At 50.6% G+C, this 26,013-nt stretch overlaps 2 protein-coding genes across 9 annotated transcripts in view; one reads left to right on the forward strand and one right to left on the reverse strand.

Annotated features, from left to right (window-relative positions):
- LOC119977288 (arfaptin-2-like) overlaps positions 1 to 22,714 on the reverse strand; it is a 126,386-nt gene extending 103,672 nt beyond the window's left edge. For 3 of the 5 annotated variants that reach the window (XM_038818039.1, XM_038818038.1, XM_038818034.1), the window contains exon 1: positions 22,569 to 22,714. The gene's annotated coding sequence lies outside the window, so the exon portion shown is untranslated. Of the gene's footprint in view, positions 1 to 20,016; positions 20,207 to 22,527 lie in introns of those variants that run through there. The other 2 variants (XM_038818036.1, XM_038818035.1) reach the window with 2 other exon arrangements.
- The window catches only part of timm10b (translocase of inner mitochondrial membrane 10 homolog B (yeast)), a 34,610-nt gene continuing 9,321 nt past the window's right edge, over positions 725 to 26,013 (forward strand). Inside the window, exons 1-2 of one of the 4 annotated variants that reach the window (XM_038818042.1) lie at positions 725 to 1,182; positions 22,882 to 22,977. In XM_038818042.1, coding sequence (XP_038673970.1) covers positions 22,912 to 22,977 — 66 coding nt within the window. In that variant the 5' untranslated portion in view covers positions 725 to 1,182; positions 22,882 to 22,911. Of the gene's footprint in view, positions 1,183 to 21,266; positions 21,401 to 22,728; positions 22,800 to 22,881; positions 22,978 to 26,013 lie in introns of those variants that run through there. The other 3 variants (XM_038818043.1, XM_038818040.1, XM_038818041.1) reach the window with 3 other exon arrangements.

Below are 26,013 nucleotides of genomic sequence, written 5' to 3' on the forward strand. Positions count from 1 at the left end.
AAGATTATGAGGGCCATGGAGTGGAGGGGAGGGCACTCTTTCCCAGGGTGGAGGGGTCAGTCACCAGGGGGCATAGGTTTAAGGTCCATGGGGCAAAGTTTAGAGGAGATGTGTGAGGCAGGTTTTTTTTACACAGAGAGTGGTGATTGCCTGGAACGTGTTGCCAGGGGAGGGTGTGGAAGCAGATACATTAACGGCGTTCAAAAGGAATCTTGACAAACACATGGATAGGATGGGGATAGGATGGGTATAGAGGGATACGGCACAAGGAAGTGCTGAGGGGTTTGGCCAAGGGTGGAGTCATGACCGGTACAGACTTGTTTTGTTGATTCCTTTTTCCGAATCATTATATTGTGAACAGCTGGGGCCCAAACACTGATCCTTGCAGGATCTCACTCGTCACTGTCTCCCATTCTGAAAAATACCCATTTATTCTTACTCTCTTTCCAAAAGATTCCCAATCCTCTGGTTTACGACTATTCTTTGCAACATTATAAGCCTCTTCTTTTGATTATAATGTGCTTTGGAAAGCATTATTTTTTTTGATGTGATAGCTCTTCAGGAATAACGTGGAGGGAGCGTTTTGAAAGAGGATTAACTGGTTTTCTGATTATGATGTCATAAGGTTTCAAGAAATACCCATGTGAGCTGGGGTTGCCATGGAAATGGATGCTAAGAAGCAATGGTTAAATAGAAAGCCCATTGCAGTGGATTGGGTCAACCCTGTATTTTATGTTTGCCAATTCAGAGCACACAGTAAACAAATACGGTTCTCTCTGATGGAACAGGTCCTGGTATTGAAGCAGATCTCTGAGAATGGAGCAGAGACTGTGTTACTGTGTGTGTTAAACAGTTGGAAAGAACAGAGTGCGGAAGACAGCCAGAGATTGCCCAAGACAGTTTCCAGAGCCTGCCAGACTGTTTAAAGGGGTCAAGAGAAGGGAGTCGCTGGGGATTCACGTGTCATCGGGATGTTTTGAATCAATGAGAAAGGGCTCGTAATCGTGTGCCATGTCGGTGATAAGTGTCCGGGGACTTTGGATGGAATATGGCTACTGGTGAATGTGACCGAAGGGCCAAAACGATTGAATGGGAAGCGAAAGACCCTAAATAGTAGAGGCCAAGTTTGAAAGACAGAGATTGTGCGTGGTCCCACTTCTGTACAGGAAGCAATGTAACTATGTGAGGCTTATCTTTGTTTATTGACTATTTAAACTGAAATTTACCTTTCTGTTTGAAACATCCTTCACCTGTTAATGTTTGAATTCGATTGATGATTTAAGGTGGTTTTAAGTTTTAAAAATGTCGCGTGATCGTGTGGGTTTCCTCCGGGTGCTCGGGTTTCCTCCCACAGTCCAAAGATGCGGTTAGGTCGATCAGCCACGCTAAATTGCCCCTTAGAGTACAAAGATGTGCAGGTTAGATGGGGTTACGGGGATAAGGCGGGGGAGTGGGCCTAGGTGGGGGTGCTCTTTTGGAGGATCCGTGCAGACTCGTTGGGCCAAATGGCCTCCTTCTGCACTGTAGGGATTCTATGATCATTATCTAATACTATGTTTAACCTCCCCAGTAAGCCACAAATGCATCTTTCTCACTGAATTTTGATTCTTCAATGAAATGAACAGGTGCTGGAATGTGGCGACTAGGGGCTTTTCACAGTAACCTCTTTTGAAGCCTACTTGTGACAATAAGTGATTTTCATTTCATTTCTCATTTTAATTTTGAATGCATTTATTTATGTTGAACACTGGGTTTTTTCTTGAAATGTTTTCCAATGTTTATTTACCATCATACCTTTTAGTCCATCTACCCAATTAACCTTAGCAAGATCTCTCTTCATATACATGTAATTGACATTTTTTAAGTTCAACATTTCTGATGAGCCCGGTGTCTGGGAAAATACTGTATTTTCTTTTGCTGTGATGTCCCTTTCAGAACCGAGTGGAGCGGGCTGACATGACCCCCCACATTTGGAGTATTGTGTGCAGTTCTGGTCACCTCATTATAGGAAGGATGTGGAAGCATTGGAAAGGGTGCAAAGGAGATTTACCAGGATTCTGCCTGGTTTGCAGGATAGATCTTATGAGGAAAGGTTGAGGGAGCTAGGGCTTTTCTCTTTGGAGCGGAGAAGGATGGGAGGCGACTTAATAGAGGTTTATAAGATGATGGGGGGAATAGATAGAGTGGACGTTCAGAGACTATTTCCTCGGGTGGATGTAGCTGTTACAAGGGGGCATAACTATAAGGTTCAGGGTGGGAGATGTAGGAGGGATGTCCGAGGTAGGTTCTTTACTCAGAGAGTGGTTAGGGTGAGGAATGGATTGCCTGTTGTGATAGTGGAGTCGGACACTTTAGGAACTTTCAAGCGGTTATTGGATAGGAACATGGAGCTCACCAGAATGACAGGGAGTGGGATAGCTTGATCTTGGTTTCGGACAATGCTCAGCACAACATCGAGGGCCGAAGGGCCTGTTCTGTGCTGTACTGTTCTATGTTTGGTGGTTTCAGAAATGCCCATGTGACCCGAGGTTGTCATAGAGATGGACAGTGAAGGGTAAATAGAAAGCAACGTGCAGTTTTGTTTTTTCAACCTATCTTTGTGATAGACAGTTCGGAACACAAGACCAGAAGAAATAAGGACAGACGTTTGCCGTCCAGCCTCGAGTCTAATCCACTATTACGGAGAATTGGGGCAAAGAACAAAGCAAGGTTCTCCCTTGATGGAACAGATTTCTGATGGTGGTCTTTGAACATATCCTGGTATTGAAACAGATCCAAGAATAAAGGGGACAGTACTATTGTGCGTCTTGTACAATTGGAAAGGACAGAAAAATCGAGCGATATAAGATTGGCAAGGCCCAGTATTGATTTGGGTGAGGCCAGAGCTGACCACGCTGCTGAAAGGACTCTCCCTCAATGATCACTTGCTAATGAGTATAATTGACCATCTAACAAACTCACTGGTCATAGGTTCTGTGGGTTCTGGCGAGGCTGATGAACTCAATCCTGAGGCCGCATCCTCGACCGCACACTTGGCAGGTGATTCTGGGAGGTGGGATCAATCCTTGGACTGTAGGTCACTGGTATTCCTTTTCCAAGCTTCTTCTCTGGGCCTCCTCTTGCCGTCGGGTGTGCTCGAAGAATTGTGTCCCTTCAATCATGAGGTTCCTCCAAGAAGATCCCTTCCGATCAAAGGTCTCCCTGGCGTCAAACGTCTATGGTGCATTTCTTGAGGTAAGCCTTCAGGGGGTCTTTGAAGCGCTTTCTTTGTCCTCCTCTTATTTGGAAGCCTTCCTTGAGCTGAGCAAAGAGGACTTGCTTTGGCAGTTGGGACTCTGGCATCCTAAGCCCAGTTGGTTTCGGATGATCACGGACTCGAAGCCGATGCTCTTCGCTCCTTCAAGGACACCGATGTTAGTACGCCTGTCCTCCCAGCTGATGTGAAGAATCCATCTCAGTGTTGATGCTATCTCGCCAGGGCTTTTAGGTGGTGTCTGTAAGTAATCCAAGTTTCAGAGTCGTATAGAAGAGTTGGGTGGCCGACTGCCTTGTACACGAGAATCTTGGTGTCAGCATGGATGTCGCGGTCGTCAAAGATTCTCGTCCTTAGGCATCCGAAGGAGGTTCCTGCCGATTGGACACAATGCGAGAGGTGGCTCCCCGGGTATGGGAAATGTTCCACGTCACATAGATACATAGAAGATAGGAGCAGGAGGAGGCCTTTTGGTTTTTCGAGCCTGCTCCACCATTCATCAGCACCCACTCGCCTCCCTGCTCCCCCCAGCCACTGTGCAGGGTAGGACGGTATTGGGGAATAATTAGATTAGCTGGCCGTTCTGTTATTATCATTACACGCTTATCTCTTCTCTTGTTGCAAATAAACAGTTTTAATGTTTTCCTGACAAATCTGGTGCCTGTAAGTTATTGAAGCAGGTCGAGGGTCAAAGATCTCAGGGAAAATACAAATTATCTTGGGACTCCGGGATCTATACATAGAAGATAGGAGCAGGAGGCCTTTTGGCCCTACGAGCTGCTCTGCCATTCATCACCATCATGGCTGACCATCCAACTCAATAGCCTAATCCTGCTTTCTCCCCATAGCCTTTGATCCCATTCTCCCCAAGTGCTATATCCAGCCGCCTCTTGAATATATTCAAAGTTTTAGCATCAACCACTCTTTGTGTGAATGTCACCTTATCTCTGTCTGAAATGGTTTACCCTGAATCCTCAGACTGTGACCCCTGGTTCTGGACACACCCACCATCGGGAACATCCTTCCTGCATCTACCCTGTCTAGTCCCTTTAGAATTTTCTAAGTCACTCTGAGATAGAACATAGAACATAGAACAGTACAGCACAGAACAGGCCCTTCGGCCCTCAATGTTGTGCCGAGCCATGATCACCCTACTCAAACCCACGTATCCACCCTATACCCGTAACCCAACAACCCCCCCCTTAACCTTACTTTTAATTAGGACACTACGGGCAATTTAGCATGGCCAATCCACCTAACCCGCACATCTTTGGACTGTGGGAGGAAACCGGAGCACCCGGAGGAAACCCACGCACGCAGGGGGAGGACGTGCAGACTCCACACAGACAGTGACCCAGCCGGGAATCGAACCAGGGACCCTGGAGCTGTGAAGCATTTATGCTAACCACCATGCTACCCTGCTGCCCCTAAAGAGAGCAAGAACATCCTTCCTCAGAGAAGGAGACCAAAACTGCACACAGCACTCCAGGTGTGGCCTCACCAAGGCCCTGTACAATTGCAGCAACACATCCTGCTTCTCTACTCTAAACCTCTTGCAATGAAGGCCATTAGATAAAAAGCAAATTACTGCAGATGCTGGAGTCTGAAACAAAAGAGAAAATGCTGGAAAATCTCAGCTAGTCTGACAGCATCTGCAGGGAGAGAAAAGAACAAACATTTTGAGTCCAATGACTCTTTGACAGAGTAATCGGACTCAAAACGTTAGCTCTTCTTTCCCTCCAGATGCTGCCAGACTTGCTGAGATTTTCCAGCATTTTCACTTTCGCCACCTGCTGCACCTGCATGCTTACCTTCAGTGAATGGTGCACAAGGACACCCAGGTTGTGCTGCACATTCCCCTCTCTCAATTTACAACAATTCAGGTTGGGAACAGTTCTCCTTTGATCCTGATGGAGAGAGACCCGGATCCTGCTCTGGGGTGGGTTAGTAAAGGACTTGAGTCTGGAGGTTGAGACTGATTGTTTGGCAGGTTTCTGCGACGGTGTTGGGCACGGCTTGGAGATTCTCTCCCAAGTGGAGATGGTGATGTCATCTATCAGTCAGTGTCATTTCCTTCCTGTATTTCAATTATTTGAGGTTGAAATGTGATCCGTCCTTTTTTTTTTAATTTGTGGGACGTAGGCATTGCAGACCCAGCATTTAATGGCCATCCCTAACTGTCCCTTGAAGGGCAGGTAAGACTCACCCACATTGCTGTGGGTCTGGAGTCACATGTAGGCCAGACCGGGTAAGGACAGCAGATTTCCTTCCCTGAAGGACATTAGTGAACCAGATGGGTTTTTAACGACAATTGACAATGGTTTTGTGGTCATCATTAGACTTTCAATTCAAGATATTTATTGAATTCAAATTTCACCACCTGAAGTGGTGGGATTTGAAGCTGGATGCCCAGAGCGTTACGCCAAGTCTCTGGTTTTACTGGTCCAGTGACACTGCTCTGCGCCACCACCTCCATCCTCTAGACGATGTCCACTCTACTTGCCCTTGACAAGGTGAAGGATGGTGGTGATGAAGATGGAGAGAAGGGTGGGGTGATGACACATCCCTGCTTGACCTAAGGTTTTGGTCTTATTTCCATTGGTGAGGACTGTCCTGGAGGACACGGAGGATGTTGATGAATTTCCCTGGACTGCCAGCCTTTTCACAGGGCCTTCCATAGCACTTCCCAATTGACTGAGTCAAAAGCCTTGGTCAGATCGATGAAGGTCATGTAGAATGGTGGATGCTCCAAAGATGTGCAGGTTAGGTGGATTGGTCATTCTAAATTGCCTTTAGTGTCCAAAAAGGTTTGGTGGGATTACTGGGTTACGGGGATAGGGTGGAGGTGTGGGACTTAAGTAGGGTACTCTTTCCAAGGGCTGGTGCCGACTCGATGGGCTGAATGGCCTCCTTCTGCACTGTAAATTCTATGATTCTATGATGTTGCTCCTGGCATTTGTCAAAGTTGCCGAGCAGTGAAAATCATGTCCTCTGCTCCAGTTTGGTAGGAAGCCACATTGGTTTTCCGGAAGGATTTGTTCAGAGACTGGGAGAAGGCAGCTCGCAAGGATTCGGGCAATGATCTTCCCAGCGATGGAGAGTAGGGAGATTCCTTGTTAGCTCCCACAGTTCGCTTTGTCTCCTTTCGTGAAGGTGTGGTGATGTCGGCATCTCTGAGGCCGGCAGGAATTTATTCTCTGTCCCAGATTTTCATCAATAGCTGATGGTGATGATGGATGATCTCTTCTCCAAGTTTGAAAGTCTCCGCTGGGATTCCGACCACTCCTGCGGCTCTTCCATTCTTCACGTGTTTAATGGCGGCCTTGACTTTGTCCACGCTTGGTGGAAGCACAAGATCAACTTTGATGGGGAGTAGGGGGATTTCCTCAAACACGCCCTCCTCTCTGGCTGCATCAGGGGCTGGTTTAGCACACTGGGCTAAATTGCTGGCTTTTAAAGCAGACCAAGGCAGGCCAGCAGCACGGTTCAATTCACGTACCAGCCTCCCCGAACAGGCGCCGGAATGTGGCGACTAGGGGCTTTTCACAGTAACTTCATTAAAGCCTACTCGTGACAATAAGCGATTTTCATTTCATTTCATGGTTTAGGTGTTATATGAAGTGCTCTCTCCATTGAAGGCCGAAGTTGTCTCTCAAGAAGGTTCCGTCTTTTCTCCGGACTGGCTCGAGGCAAAGGGTATTGATTCCATATATTGCCTTGGTGGCATTGAAGCAGCCCCGGGTGTCATGTTCATCAGTGAGGAGTTGCAGCTCCTTCACTTTCTCAGTCCACCGTTGGTTCTTGATTTCCCGAGTTCTTCTTTGTAGCTCCGCCTTGCTGATTATGTCATTCTGGGAGGACGGGTGAGCTGTGAGGATGCAGCAGAGATCCTTCAGTGCAATTTGTTAAAGTTGAGTGAATGGGCAAATGAATGGCAGATGCAGTATGATTTGGATAAATGTGAGGTTATGCACGGTATCAAAAACAGGAAGGCAGACTATTATCTGAATGGCCATTAATTAGGAGAGGGGAATGTGCAACGGGACCTGGGTGTCCTCATACACCAGTCACTGAAGGTAAGTATGCAGGGGCAGCAGGCGGTAAAGGCAAATGTTATGTTGGCCTTCATTGCGAGAGGATTCGAGCACAGAAGCAGGGATGTCTTGCTGCAATTATACAGGGCCTTGGTGAGGCCACACCTGGAGTATTGTGTGTAGTTTTGGTCTCCTTCTCTGAGGAAGGATGTTTTCCCTATAGAGGGAGCGCAGTGAAGGTTTAGCAGGCTGATTCCTGGGATCACCAAGGCGACTTACAACACCAGGTTAAAGTCCAACAGGTTTGTTTCGAATCACTAGCTTTCGGAGCGCGGCTCCTTCCTCAGGTGAATGAAGGGGTGGGTTCTTACTGTGCCCACCCCAGTCCAACGCCAGCATCTCCACATAATGGATGGAAGGGGTATTGAGTACAAGAGTTGGCAGGTCATGTTACAGTCGTATAGGACTTTGGTTCGGCCACATTTGGAATACTGCGTGCAGTTCTGGTCGCCGCATTACCAGAAGGATGTGGATGCTTTGGAGAGGGTGCAGAGGAGGTTCACCAGGATGTTGTCTGGTAAGGAGGGCGCTAGCTATGAAGAGAGGTCGAGTAGATTAGGATTATTTTCACTAGAAAGACGGAGGTTGAGAGGGGACCTCATTGAGGTCTACAAAAATCATGAGAGGTATAGACAGGGTGGATAGCAAGAAGCTTTTTCCCCCCCAGAGTGGGGGACTGAATTACATGGGGTCACGGGTTCAAGGTGAGAGGGGAAAAGTTTAAGGGAGATGTGCGTGGTAAGTGCTTTACGCAGAGGGTGGCATGTGCTTGGAACGCATTGCCGCCGGAGGTGGTAGAGACGGGCACGATAGCGTCATTTAAGATGTATCCAGACAGATACATGAATGGGCAGGGAGCAGAGGGATACAGATCCTTAGAAAATAGGCGACAGTTTTAGATAGAGGATCTGAATCAGCGCAGGCTTGGAGGGCCGAAGGGCCTGTTCCTATGCTGTAATTTTTCTTTGTTCTTCGATTCCTGGCATGGCAGTACTAACGTACGAGGACAGATTGAATGGGTTAGGAGTATAATCATTGGGAGTTGAAGGATGAGTTTCTAATATGACTAGATAGGGTAGATGCCAGAGGATGTTCCCAATGATGGGGTTGTCCAGAGCCAGGAGTCACAGTCTGAGGCACTTGGGGTGAAGGGGATCAAAGGATATGGAGCAAAAGCGGGATTAGGCTATGGAGTTGGATGATCAATAATGAATGGCAGAGGAGACTCGAAGGGTCAAATGGCTTCCTCCTGCTCCTATTCTCCCTGTTTCTATGTTTTGCTAGGCGCAGAGGGCTTTCCACTTCTCGTCATAGAGTCCTACAGTCAGAAAAGGCCCTTCAGCCCATCGCATCTGTGCCAGTCAAAAACAACCACTTAACTAATCTAATCCCATTTCCCAGCATTTGGCCCATAGCCTCGGGATCGCAATGCACATCGAAATCCTTCTTAAATGATATTAGGGTCTCTGCCTCCACCAAGCTTTCAGACAGTGAGTTTCAAACTCCCCCCCCCCCCGCCCCCCTCTGGGTGAAAAGGCGTTTCCTCACATTTCCTTCACATTAAATCTATGCCCCTCTACTAAGGGGAAACCTTTCTTCCTGTCGACGAGGTCCTGGATGGTGTGATTGTTGTCGAACCAGACTTGTTGTTTCTTGGTCTTGTAGCCGATGGTTTCTTCACAGCTCGAGATGACGACTGCCTTCAGCTCTTTCCAGTTTTCCTCCACTCCATTAGAATGGACACTTGGAGGTTCACTAGCATGCTTGGCTCTTGAAGCCACTCAACGTTGATTTTTTTTTCTGAGCTGTTTCTTCATCTTTGTGGGCAGTATGGTAGCACAGTGGTTAGCAGTTGATTCACAGCTCCAGGGTCCCAAGTTCGATTCCCCGCTGGGTCACTGTCTGTGTGGAGTCTGCGTGTTCTCCCCGTGTATGCGTGGGGTTCCTCCGGGTGCTCCAGTTTCCTCCCACAGTCTAAAAGATGTGCAGGTTAGGTGGATTGGCCATGCTAAATTGCCCTTAGTGACCAACAAGGTTAGGTGGGGTTACTGGGTTACGGAGATAAAGGGGGATAGAGTGGAGTTGTGGGGTTAAGTAGGGTACTCTTTCCAAGGGGCAGTGCAGACTCGATAGCTGAATGGCCTCCTTCTGCACTGTAAATTCTATGATTCTATTCTATCTTCGGCTGCCTTCTGGTACCGTTTGATGGACATAGGAGATGAGTCAGTGATCTGTCCAACAGTCGGCTGCACTGGTCATCACTTTGGTGATGAGGGCACCCTTTGACCTCAGGATTGGACGATGATGAAGTCGATCATGTGCCAGTGCTCTTTGATCGTGAACAACTCCAGGAAGTCTTGAACTTGCCGTTATGACAGAACAATGCATTAGTGATAACCAGCTGGTGTTCTGCTCATTTGACGCGTGGGAAAACCCAATTGGTGTTGCAATTCCCAATTCCTTCCTTTCCAATGGTTCCTTTCCAGATTCGGGAATCCTTTCCAACCCTGGTGTTGAAGTCTCCAAGGAGAATGATCTTACCTTCCTTAGGAATGTTGGAGTGTATGATGTCCAGAGTGGAGTAGAAGCCTTCTTTGGACTCAGCATTGGGATGAAGGGTTGGGGCGTAGGCACTCACGGCCATTGCCTGCTGGTTCTTGGCAAGTTGGAAACAGAGGATCATGAGGTACCGTTGATGTTTCAAGGGAACTCAGTCGTTGGCGCTTTGGTTCTGGATGGTGAACCCAATGCCATGCGTCTTGGGCAGATCCTCACGTTTGCCTCTCCAGAAGAAAGTGTAACCACCACCACCTTCCCTCAGCTGCCGTCGCCTGCTCTTTGGGTCTCTTGCAGGGCAGATGGAATATACCTGCTGGTGAATGTGGCTCAAGGGCCAAAACGTTTATTAGATCTAAACAATTAATCTCTACTTGTACAATTCGTCACTAATTTAGCTATCTTATTGTGGATGATCCACATTTCCAGATCAAGTGGCTTCAATTTTATTTTTTAAATACTATTTCCTGCATGGACCTTATTTTCTTCTGCACTAAACTGTGCCTTCCTGTGCCACACTGCTTGCCAGCATTGATATACTTCTGGTGCCACGCAGCTTGCCTGCATCAATTTTTTTTAGCCCGCAGGGACTCGTTTAGCACAGGGCTAAATCGCTGGCTTTTAAAGCAGACCAAGGCAAGCCAGCAGCACGGATTCAATTCCCGCACCAGCCTCCCCGAACAGGTGCCGGAATGTGGCGACTAGGGGCTTTTCACAGTAACTTCATTTGAAGCCTACTCGTGACAATAAGCGATTTTCATTCATTTCACACAGCTTGCCCGCATCGATATACTTCTAGTGCCACACAACTTGCCCGCATCGATATACTTCTGGTGCCACACACTTGCCCGCATCGATATACTTCTAGTGCCACACAGCTTGCCCGCATCGATATACTTCTAGTGCCACACAACTTACCCGCATCGATATACTTCTGGTGCCACACACTTGCCCGCATCGATATACTTCTAGTGCCACACAGCTTGCCCGCATCGATATATTTCTAGTGCCACACAGCTTGCCCGCATCGATATATTTCTGGTGCCACACAGCTTGCCCGCATCGATATACTTCTGGTGCCACACAGCTTGCCCGCATCGATATACTTCTAGTGCCACACAGCTTGCCCGCATCGATATATTTCTGGTGCCACACAGCTTGCCCGCGTCGATATATTTCTGGTGCCACACAGCTTGCCCGCGTCGATATATTTCTGGTGCCACACAGCTTGCCCGCATCGATATATTTCTGGTGGCACACAGCTTGCCCGCATCGATATACTTCTGGTGCCACACAACTTGCCCACATTGGTATACTTTTCAATTGCCTAAATTTTATCAATTTCCAAATCTCCCTTCAGTGAATCCTACCCCCCTCCCCGCCTGATAGTTTAAAGCCACATTCTCCATTCTGACACATCTGTTAGAGCACTCTCTCCTTGCTGTCACAATCCATGCCATAATGTGGAGATGCCAGCGTTGGACTGGGGTGAGCACAGTAGGAAGTCTTACAACACCAGGTTAAAGTCCAACAGGCTTTTTTCGAGTCACTAGCATTCGGAGCACTGCTTCTTCCTCAGGTGATTGAAGAGGTGGGTTCCAGAAACATATATATAGACAAAGTCAGAGATGCAATATGATACTTTGAATGCAATTAATTAAGCAGGTAATTAATTTGCAGGTAATTAAGTCTACAGGTCCAGGCGGAGCAACTGGAGAGAGGGATAATCCCAGGTTAAAGAGGTGTGAATTGTCTCAAACCAGGACAGTTGGTAGGATTTTGCAAGCCCAGGCCAGATGGTGGGGGGTGAATGTAATGAGACATGAAACCAAGGTCCTGGCTGAGGCCGTACTCATGTGTGTGAAACTTGGCTATAAGTTTCTGCTTGGCGATTCTAGGGCAGTTGACAATGGTTTTTTGGTTTCCTGCTCGAAATGAGCATTGAGTTCATCGGGGAGCGCTTCTGCCGGAGATTATACTCGTCTTTGCTTTGTCACCCGTTATGTTGTTTAAGCCTTGCCACAACTGATGAGAGCCCGTGTAGTTAGTCTGTGACTCGAGCTTAGTCTGGTATTGTCTCTTGGCATCCTGATGGCTTTGCAGAGGTCGTACATGAATTTCTTGTATAGGTCAGGGTCGATTGTCTTGAATGCCTTAAACCTGCCCTTCAGTAGGGAGCAAATCTCCCAGTTACACCATGGTTTCCGATCGGTCCATATTCAAGGAGTCAGCAGCGAACCTAAACGAGAATGCACGACCATCACAGACTTCATCAGCAAGTGTGTAGAAGTATGTAATCTTCTACACACTTGCTGATGAAGTCTGTGATGGTCGTGCATTCTCGTTTAGGTTCGCTGCTGACTCCTTGAATATGGACCGATCCATTGACTCCAAGCAGTCACATCGGAGCTCTTCCATTGCCTCGGACTGGTATCTCCTTCTGATACAGACCTTGCTCATGCTATCAGCCACGTACTCGCAGGACAGCACTAATCAATCAATGTCCCTTCTTGTCACGAATGCTCAAGAGTGGGCTGCACGCTGGTTGGCGCTGCTGCCTCCACCTGGGTTCGATTCCAGCCTTAGGTGGCTATCTGTGTGGAGTTTGCGCTTTCTCCCCGTGTCTGCGTGGGTTTCTTCTGGGTGCTCCGGTTTCCTGCCGTGGTCCAGGGATGTGCAGGTTGGGTGGCTTGGCCATGATAAAGTTGCCCCTTGGTGTCCAGAGATTTGGAGATTGGGTGGGTTCATGGGTGTAGAGGGGGTGTTCTTTCAGAGTATCACTGGAGTTTCGATGAGCCGAATTGCCTCCTCCTACACTGTAGAAGAAGGATATGGAGGTTTTGGAGAGGGTGCAGAGGGGGTTTTCCAGGATGTTGCCTGGTCTGGAGGGTGTTAGCTATGTGGAGAGGCTGAATAGACTCGGGCTGTTTTCATTAGAAAGACGGAGGTTGAGGGTGACCTGATAGAGGTCGACAAGGTTATGAGGGCCATGGAGTGGAGGGGCAGGCACTCTTTCCCAGGGTGGAGGGGTCAGTCACCAGGGGGCAGAGGTTTAAGGTCGGTGGGGCAAAGTTTAGAGGAGATGTGCGAGGCAGGTTTTTTATGCAGAGGGTGGTGAGTGCCTGGAACGTGTTGCCAGGGGAGGCTGTGGAAGCAGATACATTAACGGCGTTCAAAAGGCATCTTGACAAACACATGGATAGGATGGGTATAGAGGGATATGGCACAAGGAAGGGCTGAGGGTTTTGGCCAAGGGTGGTATCATGACCGGTACAGGCTTGGAGGGCCGAAGGGCCTGTTCCTGTGCTGTATTATTCTTTGTACCACCTTCAAAGATCTATTTGGGGGAGACAGTGGCATAGTGGTATTGTTACTGGGCTAGTGATCCAGCTTTTTCTCTGGGGGCACGGGTTCCAATCCCACCAAAGGCAACTGGTGGGATTTAAATTCAATCAATAAATCTGAACCATTCTATGATTCATAAAATCACTGTTATCATCATAAAAACTCGTCTGCTTCACTGACGTCTGTTAGGGAAGGAAATCTGCCGCCCTTACCCCATCTGACCTACAAGTGACTCCAGACCCACAGAAACGTGGTCAACTCTTAACTGCCCTCTGAAACGATGGAAAAAGCCACTCAGTTTATGGGCAATTAGGGAGTGGCAATAAATGCTGGCCCAGCAATGCCTACGTTCCATGTCTTTGCACACTCTTTAGGACTATTAAGTCTTTATTGCCTCTTATTCGTTCTGGCAAAATGCACCATTACCTCACACTTCACTGTTTGCCACTCCTCCAAGTTTGGTATTAACGGCAAATTGTGAAATGTTATTTTGTGTTCCAATATCCAAGTCATTTATATTGATTTTAAAAAGTGGTCTTAGCACTGACCTTTGGGGAACAGGACTGTTGACCCTCCACCCCTCTAGAAAGAAAACATTTACTATGACTTGATGGTTTGCCCTTTAGCCAATTACGTTTCTATCCAAGCTGACACTGACCCTCCTATTCTGAGCTTCAATTTTGTTCACTGGCTTTTCACCTGGATCTTTGTCAAAGGCTTTCTTCAAATCCACACAAACAACATCCACCGCATTCTCTTCATTAACCTTCTCTGTTACGTCATTCAAAAAGTCAAACACAATTACAGCCTTTTACAAATCTACACCGCTCTCCTTAATTAACCCAAACCTCTCACACCAACCATTGATTCCCCCCCCCCCCCCCCCCCCGATTATTGTTTCTAAAACCCTACGCACCATTGATGTTAAACTGACTGCTTTGTAGTTACAAAGAATGTCTTTTCATTCTTTCTTGAATAAGGTTCTCCCAGGACCCACTCTCCAAACCTCGTGTCCACCCCCTGTATCTGGGGAACAGCGGAAGATTATGACAAGTCCTTCCACTGTCTCCACCTTCACTTCCTTTAGCAACCTGGGATGGGTGACATCCTGGCCAGGCAACTTATCCACTCCAAGTACTCGAGTCTTTCCAATATATCCTATCAACTTTCACCCCAACCAATATGACCATCATCTCTGCTCCAACCAATAATTTTGTCAGCATTTTCTTCCTCAATCAACAACAACACCAAGTACTTACTGAGTACTTTAACCTTCACCTGTGCCTCTCTCAGCACATTTATCCCTTTATGAGATGTGGGTGGATTCTGCTAGCTGGGCCAGTATTTATTGCCCTAATGCCCTTGAGAAGGTCTGATAGGTCCCCTTCCTCCTGATTATTTACATACTGGTAAATTTCGGAATTCCCTTTAATGCAGCAGTTTTATTCTCATTCTCTCTCAGTCTTTCATTTTCCTCTTCACCTCCTCTCTCAATTTGGCCTGGTTCTTGTTTGAAGAATTCACCTGACATGCATCATAAACCTTCCTTTGTTGTGTCATTTTTATTTCTATCTCCCTCGCCACCCAAAGAGTTTTCTGGCTTTGGTCCCCTTACCCTTGTTGAACGTACCTTGCCTGTACCGGAAACATCTCCTCAATAACCATCACTAATTGTTCTGTAACAAACTTTCCTGCCAAGCCATTGGTTTCATTTTACCCTGGCTAGATCCCCTCTCACCCCATTCAAATTAGCTCTTTTCTCATTTCAAAGTCTGATATGTCCTTTGTTCTTCACCATTACTAAACTAAACTTTATGATACAATGATCGCTCTCACCCAAGAGTTCCTCCACAGGCACTTGCCCCACCTCATTCCCCAGCATTGCCTCTTTTCCAGTTGGATTGTCAGCATACTGATCAAGGACATTGTCCTGAACACATTTCAGATTTTCCACCGCTTCCTCTCTTTACTCTAACATTATCCCAATCGATATTTGGGTCATTTCACTCTTTGGTTCTTGCATTTCTCTGCAATTTTCCCAGATTTGTTCCTCTCTCGCTCCCATCTCAGTTCTCGACTTAAGCAAATAAATTCTGTCCTTTCCCCCTCAAAGACATCCACTCTTACCAACATTGCAATGTCTTTAATCAATATAACCCCACACCACCACTCCCTCTTTCCTAAACATTAAGCCCTCAGTTCTCGCCATTTTTCCTTTTTATCACTATCTCACATTCTCACATAGCTGCTTGTAGCTCACAAAACTTATTCACCACGTGCTGAGTTTGCAGACATGCATGATCCTCGTTTTCCTTGTAGTCTTTCTTAGTTCCCTGCTACCTCATATGGATCCACTTCCTTCTCCAGTGCTGTCCAACACTCTCACTTCAGCATCTTATTCCTCTTTACTGCATCCAGACGCCGGTCTCCACTTCCTGCCAACTTAAGTTCTCCCCCAGCTTCACCAATGAATCGCCCCAAAAGGACATTGGTCCCAGTCCAGTTGAGGTGGTAATTGTCTCATTTGAATGCATACCTCCTGCCCAGACTCATCCCAATGCCACCATAACTTAAAACACCTCCCCCTGCACCATGCCTCAAAAGTCAAACATTGATCCTCCCATCTTCCTATTTCTACTCTGGCGAGCACAGGGCACTGGCAGTAATCCAGAATTACTACCCTTGAGCAAGGGCAGCACAGTGGCACAGTGGGTTAGCACTGCTGCCTCACAGCACTGAGGACCCGGGTTCAATCCCGGCTCTGGGTCACTGTCCGTGTGGGGCTTGCACATTCTCCCCGTGTCTGCGTGGGTTTCACCCCCACAACCCAAAAGGTGTGCAGGGTAGGTGGATTGGCCACACTAAATTGCCCCTTAATTGGAAGAAAAATTATTGGGTTTTCTAAATTAAAAAAAAAAGAATAAAAATTACTTCCCTTAAACTCCTACTCTTACTCCACAGCACCTGAAAATCTTATCCAGGATCTTGATATCTGGCCTCTCTTAGTGTACGTTACTGGTCCCAATGTGTACAACTTCAAACACACTCCCTTCCTTCTGCAGAATATTCTGCACCCTCTCGGTGATGACCTAAACCCTGGCACCAGGAATGTAAAACAGCACGTGGAGCTCACAATACAGTTACAGAAACGACCGCCTGTTCCCCCAACAATGGAATCTCCTGTAAATACTGCTATTATTATTATATTCTATATTTTGCCGTTCCTTGCTCATTAGCGCCATGGTCTGGACTGTACTCATTCAGGGTGCCGTTACTCCCAGCAGTCTCCAATACGGGGTATCTGTTTGAGAGTGGCACACACCCTGAAGATACCTCCACTTCCGACACATCCACCTACTGTTTCCCATCTCCTACCCTGACCTTTCCCTGCCTGCGGGATGACTACCTCCTGAATGTACAATCCAGGAAATTCCACAATGCTCCGCAGTGACATCAGCTGTCCCACGTTTGGAAATCCTGAGCTTGAGCTCAAGCAGCTGGAAACACTTCCGACATACCTGGTCCCTCAGGTGGCAGGTTACCAGACCAGACCCCAACTTTTGTTATGATACTGGACGGGAACCCAAAACAATTTTTAATTTGTAGAAGTGTGAGGAAAGGATAATTCACCTCAGCAGTGATGACTCTGACCAATAGGTATTTATATAAAAACAAAACTTTAATTTAAGCACAGAATTAAGAACATAAGAACTAGGAGCAGGAGTAGGCCATCTGGCCCCTCGAGCCTGCTCCGCCATTCAATGACATCATGGCTGATCTTTTGTGGACTCAGCTCCACTTTCCGGCCCGAACACCATAACCCTTAATCCCTTTATTCTTCAAAAAACTATCTATCTTTACCTTAAAAACATGTAATGAAGGAGCCTCAACTGCTTCACTGGGCAAGGAATTCCATAGATTCACAACCCTTTGGGTGAAGAAGTTCCTCCTAAACTCAGCCCTAAATCTACTTCCCCTTATTTTGAGGCTATGCCCCCTAGTTCTACATTCACCCGCCAGTGGAAACAACCTGCCCGCATCTATCCTATCTATTCCCTTCATAATTTTAAATGTTTCTATAAGATCCCCCCTCATTCTTCTAAATTCCAACGAGTACAGTCCCAATCTACTCAATTTCTCCTCGTAATCCAACCCTTTCAGCTCTGGGATTAACCTAGTGAATCTCCTCTGCACACCCTCCAGTGCCAGTACGTCCTTTCTCAGGTAAGGAGACCAAAACTGAACACAATACTCCAGGTGTGGCCTCACTAACACCGTATACAATTGCAGCATAATCTCCCTAGTCTTAAACTCCATTCCTCTAGCAATGAAGGACAAAATTCCATTTGCCTTCTTAATCACCTGTTAACCAACTTTTTTGCGACTCATGCACTAGCACACCCAGGTCTCTCTGCACAGCAGCATATTTTATTATTTTATTTAAATAATAATCCCTTTTGCTGTTATTCCAACCAAAATGGATAATCTCACATTTGTCAACATTGTATTCTATCTGCCAGACCCTAGCCCATTCACTTAACCTATCCAAATCCCTCTGCAGACTTCCAGTATTCTCTGCACTTTTTGCTTTACCACTCATCTTAGTGTCATCTGCAAACTTGGACACATTGCCCTTGGTCCCCAACTCCAAATTATCTATGTAAATTGTTAACAATTGTGGGCCCAACACTGATCCCTGAGGGACACCACTAGCTACTGATTGCCAACCAGAGAAACACCCATTAATCCCCACTCTTTGCTTTCTATTAATTAACCAATCCTCTATCCATGCTACTACTTTACCCTTAATGCCATGCATCTTTATCTTATGCAGCAACCTTTTGTGTGGCACCTTGTCAAAGGCTTTCTTCAAATCCAGATATACCACATCCATCGGCTCCCCGTTATCTACCGCACTGGCAATGTCCTCAAAAAATTCCACTAAATTAGTTAGGCACGACCTGCCCTTTATGAACCCATGCTGCGTCTGCCCAATGGGACAATTTCCATCCAGATGCCTCACTATTTCTTCCTTGATGATAGATTCCAGCATCTTCCCTACTACCGAAGTTAAGCTCACTGGTCTATAATTACCCGCTTTCTGCCTACCTCGTTTTTTAAAACAGTGGTGTCACATTTGATAATTTCCAATCTGCCAGGACCACCCCAGAGTCTCGTGAGTTTTGGTCAATTATCACTAGTGCATTTGCAATTTCCCTAGCCATCTCTTTTAGCACTCTGGGATGCATTCCATCAGGGCCAGGAGACTTGTCTACCTTTAGCCCCATTAGCTTGCCCATCACTAACTCCTTAGTGATAACAATCCTTTCAAGGTCCTCACCTGTCATAGCCTCATTTCTATAAGTCATTGGCATGTTATTTGTGTCTTCCACTGTGAAGACCGACCCAAAAAACCTGTTCAGTTCCTCAGCCATTTCCTCATTTCCCATTATTAAAACTCCCTTCTCATCCTCTAAAGGACCAATATTTACCTTAGCCACTCTTTTTTGTTTTATATATTTGTAGAAACTTTTACTGTCTGTTTTTATATTCTGAGCAAGTTTACTCTCATACTCTATCTTACTCTTCTTTATAGCTTTTTTAGTAGCTTTCTGTTGCCCCCTAAAGATTTCTCAGTCCTCTAGTCTCCCACTAATCTCTGCCACTTTGTATGCTTTTTCCTTCAATTTGATACTCTCCCTTATTTCCTTGGATATCCACGGTCGATTTTCCCTCTTGCTACCGTCCTTCCTTTTTGTTGGTATAAACCTTTGCTGAGCACTGTGAAAAATTGCCTGGAAGGTTCTCCATGTTTCACCATAAAGTCTTTGCTCCCAGTCTACCTTAGCTAGTTCTTCTCTCATCCCATTGTAATCTCCTTTGTTTAAGCACAAAACACTAGTGCTTGATTTTACCTTCTCGCCCTCCATCTGTATTTTAAACCACATTGACATGAAAGAAATAACAGTTAAACAGTTCTTAAATCAAAGGAAAAACATTCACTCACTATTTACAATGGCCACCATATATATTCAAACAAAGCATCCCAATGCAGTTCACAATCCATTCAGAAATAAAGTTAACAATCAGATGACTTGTTCTCTGTGCAGATCTTGGGAGACCTTTTGGCGAGCAAATTGAAAATCCTTCAGTCTTGCCAGACTCAAATCCTACGGCAAAATGACAGACAAACCCGGCCTCTCCAATTAATTAGATTATCTGTATCCCGCCAAGATGTCCCATGACCTGCCTAATTAGGACGAAATACAATCCCTCATAAATTAGCTACTGTCCAGGGAATCTCCAGCAATCAAAACATTATTCCATTAGCCATCTCTCTGTAAACAAGTAAATGGTTAAAATCAATCATTACCTCACCTTTTATGACTCTTAATTACAGCTTTAGTAGACACACTGCCTGTATGTATTTTAAACCAGGATATTGAATAACATTACTGCCACAAATAACAATTTCTACATTCATCACAAGAGTGTCCTCAAGTTCCTACATGGCACAGGAAGCGACAAGCAACAGATCTCAACTTCCCATCCATAACCGAAGAAAAAATCTCTATTCCTTCTTAAATAATCTAGTGACTACCTTGTTTAAACTATTAATTTTAATTAATACCTCTCAAACTACTGTGCTATTATTCTCAATACTAATTCACTTAACAATTGAAATGTTACTCCTTTAACTAATTAAAGCATACATTTAATACAGTAGTTATAGTTTCGTGATCCTAGTCTGCAACAAACAACCCTTACCCTGAATAAACAGCTAGGCAGACCGATGCTGGTAAAGTGCATTCCTGTTCTTCACACTCAATCCTACAAGCGACTGTTACAAGAAGGAATAGCAAAGTGTGGGGCCCAAGATGCTAATGGTGGGATGAAAGAGGGAGGAAGACATGCATCAGGGGCCTGCAGAGTGGGATGGAGGTTACAAAGGCAGGGAGGGACAAGGCAGCATGCAACACAAGCTGTAAGATGTTTGTATGTCACAGAGGGAGCTTTCTGTTACACAGCATGATCCAAGAGGCACTCAGTTTGCTACGTGTCTAATTGCTGTTTGAGGTGTGTACAGTTTTAGAGAATTTATTCAGAGGAGACAGTGAGCAAGGTTGATCTTACCAAGGTCAGGGGTGTAATTAGTCTCCAATTACAGAATTAGTTCTGCAGCTTCATTATTTCTCTCAGCATCTTGTTTCATTAAACAGTGTGGGCTGCCTACCACCATGTGGAAGCCCCTTTGTCACACCAGCCGTACCACCATCACCCCCACTGTTGCTGCATTGCAGCTACTCCTACCAAGGTATCTGCTCTTACACCACCCTCAAACATCCACTGCAGCTCATTAGGAACCACTCTGTGACATCCATCATCCTAGGCTGACCCCTCCACTTTGTTCTCCACTAGAATTCCCTCTTGCCTTTTTGCTCCGAATGGTTGAAATACTGGCATTTTCTTTTCTGGAGGTCACTTCTTTAGAGCTCATTTCGCCCTTTCAAAGAGGCAATTTCAAATACCTCTACATTTGTCTTATGGGCCTTATACGGAATTTTTAACAAACATCTTAGTATCCACATCTCAATTTTTCCCCACAGATCTTTACTTATTGTCCACGCCTCAGGGACAGACAGGAAAGTGGACAGAATATAACAGTTTAGGAGTTTTTTCACGTTGTGAACACATCCTTCATGTTCACAAAATTACTATCGGCTGACTCTACTCGCCTAACTCCTGCATCATACCTGTTATCTTGTTATTATTAGCCCAAAAACAGACAAACTTCTCTACTTGTTCCAGTGTGACACTATCCACTTCAATCTTCAGTCTCACTTCTTCTAAAGTATTCTAACTACAATCATTCTCAATTAATATTGTAAACTTTTTGGTTTTATCTGATAGAATCTACACTCCAGAAAGAGGCTATTCGGCTCATCGGATCTGCAGCAGCCCTTGGAAAGAACACCTCACTTAAGTCCAGGCTTGCACCCTATCCCTGAAACCCCATCTAACGAAGGGACAATTTAGGTGGCTAATGCACTTAACCTGCACATCTTTGGATCTACAATATCTTTGAGGAACTTCATCTGATTCTGCAAGTGACGCTGTGTCATCAATGCTGTGCACTATGCCAACACGGCCAGTAATAAACTGTCCTATGTTTTTTTCATGTATGGAATCTGCCTGGACTGTACACTGAATAATACTTTTCACTGTACCTCGGAACACGTGCCAATAAATATAAATCACTACAAACCTTACTGTACACTCCCTGGTCAAACCTGACTGTCCACTCCCTGGCCAGACCTTACTGTACACTCCCTGGTCAAACCTTACTGTCCACTCCCTGGTCAAACCTTACTGTACACTCCCTGCCCAGACCTTACTGTCCACTCCCTGGTCAAACCTTGCTGTCCACTCCCTGGTCAAACCTTACTGTACACTCCCTGCCCAGACCTTACTGTCCACTCCCTGGTCAAACCTTACTGTACATTCCCTGGTCAAACCTGACTGTACACTCCCTGGTCAAACCTGACTGTACACTCCCTGGCCAAACCTGACTGTACACTCCCTGCCCAGACCTTACTGTACACTCCCTGGTCAAACCTTACTGTACACTCCCTGGTCAAACCTTACTGTACACTCCCTGGTCAAACCTTACTGTACACTCCCTGGTCAAACCTTACTGTACACTCCCTGGTCAAACCTTACTGTCCACTCCCTGGTCAAACCTTACTGTACACTCCCTGGTCAAACCTTACTGTACACTCCCTGGTCAAACATCTAAAGCGCAGCCGTGAACAATTCCCCACAAGTTCAGGTTTCTCAACAATCACCGAAATGACCAACCTCACCCCAACCAGCGCCAATCTGAGATCTTCCAACAAATACCACCGGATCATTCAAAACCTGGTCCCAAAATACTCGTCATCACTTCATCCCATCAGTAGTTCCAGTTAAAACCATAGAATTCCTACAGCGCAGATGGAGGCCATTCAGCCCATCAAGCCTGCAGCAGCCCTTTGAAAGAGTACTCTTCCCCAGCTGACTCCCGTCCCAATCTCTGTAACCCAACCTAACCTGAGAGAGGAATCCGGAGCACCCGGAGGAAACCCACGCACACACGGGGAGGCCGTGCAGACTCCGTGCAGACTCCGCACAGACAGTGACCCAGCCGGGAATCGAACCTGGGACCCTGGAGCTGTGAGGCAGCAGTGCTAACCACTGTGCTGCCTCCCCTCTCCCCATCACCCTCCATTGCCCACTCACTCAGACTAGCTGCCCCACGCCCACCCGGCTGTTTGCCTCACCGGCCGCTGTCCGGAGCGGGGCTGTCCGCAGTGTCCGGAGCGGGGCAGCGGGTCAGACTCTGCTCCTCTCGGCCCAGGAGCCCAAACGGCCGCCGCCAGGAAGTGACGGCAGGGCCGGGGTCACCGGAAATGACGTCGACGCCGGAGTCACCGGAAGTGACGGCGAACCGGGGTCAGCGGAAGTGACGGCCAGGCCGGGGTCAGCGGGCCAAGATGGCGGAGCTGCGGAATGTGAGGGAAGGTTTTGCGAGCAGACATTGCTCAGCCTGCGCGCGCCACCTTGCTGCACTAACCGCCTCTCTCCCTCTTACAGCTCCGGGACTTCCTGCTGCTCTACAACAAGATGACGGAGAGCTGCTTCAACAAGTGTGTCAGCAACATGAACTACCGCATCACCACCCAGACTGAGGTACCGGCCCGGGAGCCCCCCCCCCCCCCGGCTCAGCCCCGCCGCCCCCCGGCTCAGCCCCGCCCCCCGGCTCAGCCCCGCCCCCCGGCTCAGCCCCGCCCCCCGGCTCAGCCCCGCCCCCCGGCTCAGCCCCGCCCCCCGGCTCAGCCCCGCCCCCCCCCGGCTCAGCCCCGCCCCCCCCCGGCTCAGCCCCGCCCCCCCCCCGGCTCAGCCCCGCCCGCCCCCCGGCTCAGCCCCGCCCCCCGGCTCAGCCCCGCCCCCCGGCTCAGCCCCGCCCCCCGGCTCAGCCCCGCCCCCCGGCTCAGCCCCGCCCCCCGGCTCAGCCCCGCCCCCCGGCTCAGCCCCGCCCCCCGGCTCAGCCCCGCCCCCCGGCTCAGCCCGCCCCCCCCCGGCTCAGCCCCGCCCCCCCCCGGCTCAGCCCCGCCCCCCCCCGGCTCAGCCCCGCCCGCCCCCCGGCTCAGCCCCGCCCCCCGGCTCAGCCCCGCCCCCCGGCTCAGCCCCGCCCCCCGGCTCAGCCCCGCCCCCCGGCTCAGCCCCGCCCCCCCCCGGCTCAGCCCCGCCCCCCCCGGCTCAGCCCCGCCCCCCCCCGGCTCAGCCCCGCCCCCCCCCCGGCTCAGCCCCGCCCCCCCCCGGCTCAGCCCCGCCCCCCCCCGGCTCAGCCCCGCCCCCCCCCGGCTCAGCCCCGCCCCCCCCCCCCGGCTCAGCCCCGCCCCCCCCCCCCGGCTCAGCCCCGCCCCCCCCCCCCGGCTCAGCCCCGCCCCCCCCCCGGCTCAGCCCCGCCCCCCCCCCGGCTCAGCCCCGCCCCCCCCCCGCTCAGCCCCGCCCCCCCCCCCCGGCTCAGCCCCGCCCCCCCCCCCCGGCTCAGCCCCGCCCCCCCCGGCTCAGCCCCGCCCCCCCCGGCTCAGCCCCGCCCCCCCCCGGCTCAACCCCCGCCCCCCCCGGCTCAGCCCCGCCCCCCCCGGCTCAGCCCCGCCCCCCCCGGCTCAGCCCCCCCCCCCCCCCCGGCTCAGCCCCGCCCCCCCCCGGCTCAGCCCCCCCCCCCCCCCGGCTCAGCCCCGCCCCCCCCCCGGCTCAGCCCCGCCCCCCCCCGGCTCAGCCCCGCCCCCCGACTCAGCCCCCCCTCCCGACTCAGCCCCCCCCTCCCGACTCAGCCCCCCCTCCCGACTCAGCCCCCCCCTCCCGACTCAGCCCCCCCTCCCGACTCAGCCCCCCCCTCCCGACTCAGCCCCCCCTCCCGACTCAGCCCCCCCCCCGACTCAGCCCCCCCCCGACTCAGCCCCCCCCCCGACTCAGCCCCCCCCCGACTCAGCCCCCCCCCCGACTCAGCCCCCCCCCCGACTCAGCCCCCCCCCCGACTCAGCCCCCCCCCGACTCAGCCCCCCCCCCGACTCAGCCCCCCCCATCCCGACTCAGCCCCCCCCATCCCGACTCAGCCCCCCCATCCCGACTCAGCCCCCCCATCCCGACTCAGCCCCCCCATCCCGACTCAGCCCCCCCCGACTCATTCCCCCCCGACTCAGTCCCCCCCCGACTCAGCCCCCCCCGACTCAGCCCCCCCCGACTCAGCCCCCCCGACTCAGCCCCCCCCGACTCAGCCCCCCCCGACTCAGCCCCCCCCGACTCAGCCCCCCCGACTCAGCCCCCCCCGACTCAGCCCCCCCGACTCAGCCCCCCCCGACTCAGCCCCCCCGACTCAGCCCCCCCCCCGACTCAGCCCCCCCGACTCATCCCCCCCCCCCGACTCATCCCCCCCCCCCGACTCATTCCCCCCGACTCATTCCCCCCGACTCATTCCCCCCCCGACTCAGCCCCCCCCGACTCAGCCCCCCCCCGACTCAGCCCCCCCCCCGACTCAGCCCCCTCCCGACTCAGCCCCCCCCCGACTCAGCCCCCCCCCGACTCAGCCCCCCCCCCGACTCAGCCCCCCCCCCGACTCAGGCCCCCCCCCCGACTCAGCCCCCCCCGACTCAGCCCCCCCCGACTCAGCCCCCCCCGACTCAGCCCCCCCCCGACTCAGCCCCCCCCCGACTCAGCCCCCCCCCCCGACTCAGCCCCCTCCCGACTCAGCCCCCCCCCCGACTCAGCCCTCCCCCGACTCAGCCCCCCCCGACTCAGCCCCCCCCGACTCAGCCCCCCCCGACTCAGCCCCCCCCCGACTCAGCCCCCCCCGACTCAGCCCCCCCCGACTCAGCCCCCCCCGACTCAGCCCCCCCCGACTCAGCCCCCCCCCCGACTCAGCCCCCCCCCGACTCAGCCCCCCCCGACTCAGCCCCCCCCCGACTCAGCCCCCCCCCGACTCAGCCCCCCCCCGACTCAGCCCTCCCCCGACTCAGCCCCCCCCCGACTCAGCCCCCCCCCGACTCAGCCCCCTCCCGACTCAGCCCCCCCCGACTCAGCCCCCCCCGACTCAGCCCCCCCCCGACTCAGCCCCCCCCCGACTCAGCCCCCCCCGACTCAGCCCCCCCCCGACTCAGCCCCCCCCGACTCAGCCCCCCCGACTCAGCCCCCCCCGACTCAGCCCCCCCCCGACTCAGCCCCCCCCCCCGACTCAGCCCCCCCCCGACTCAGCCCCCCCCCCGACTCAGCCCCCCCCCCCGATTCAGCCCCCCCCCCGACTCAGCCCCCCCCCCGACTCAGCCCCCCCCCCCCCCGTTCAGCCGGTGAGTGTGTGTGTGTGTGTGTGAGGGTGTGTGTGAGGGTGAGTGCGTGTGTATGAGGGTGAGTGCGTGTGTGTGAGGGTGAGTGCGTGTGTGAGGGTGGGTGCGTGTGTGTGAGGGTGGGTGTGTGTGTGTGAGGGTGGGTGTGTGTGTGTGAGGGTGGGTGTGTGTGTGTGAGGGTGGGTGTGTGTGTGTGAGGGTGGGTGTGTATGAGGGGTGTGTGTGTGGAGGTGTTTGTGTGTGCTGGGGGGGTGTGAGGGTGTGTGTGCGCGAGGGGTTGTGTGTGGAGGTGTGTGTGAGGGTGAGTGCGTGTGTGTGAGGGTGAGTGCGTGTGTGTGAGGGTGAGTGCGTGTGTGTGAGGGTGTGTGTGTGAGGGTGA

The sequence above is a fragment of the Scyliorhinus canicula genome, chromosome 14, assembly GCF_902713615.1.
Source record: "Scyliorhinus canicula chromosome 14, sScyCan1.1, whole genome shotgun sequence".
Taxonomy (NCBI): Eukaryota; Metazoa; Chordata; class Chondrichthyes; order Carcharhiniformes; family Scyliorhinidae; genus Scyliorhinus; species Scyliorhinus canicula.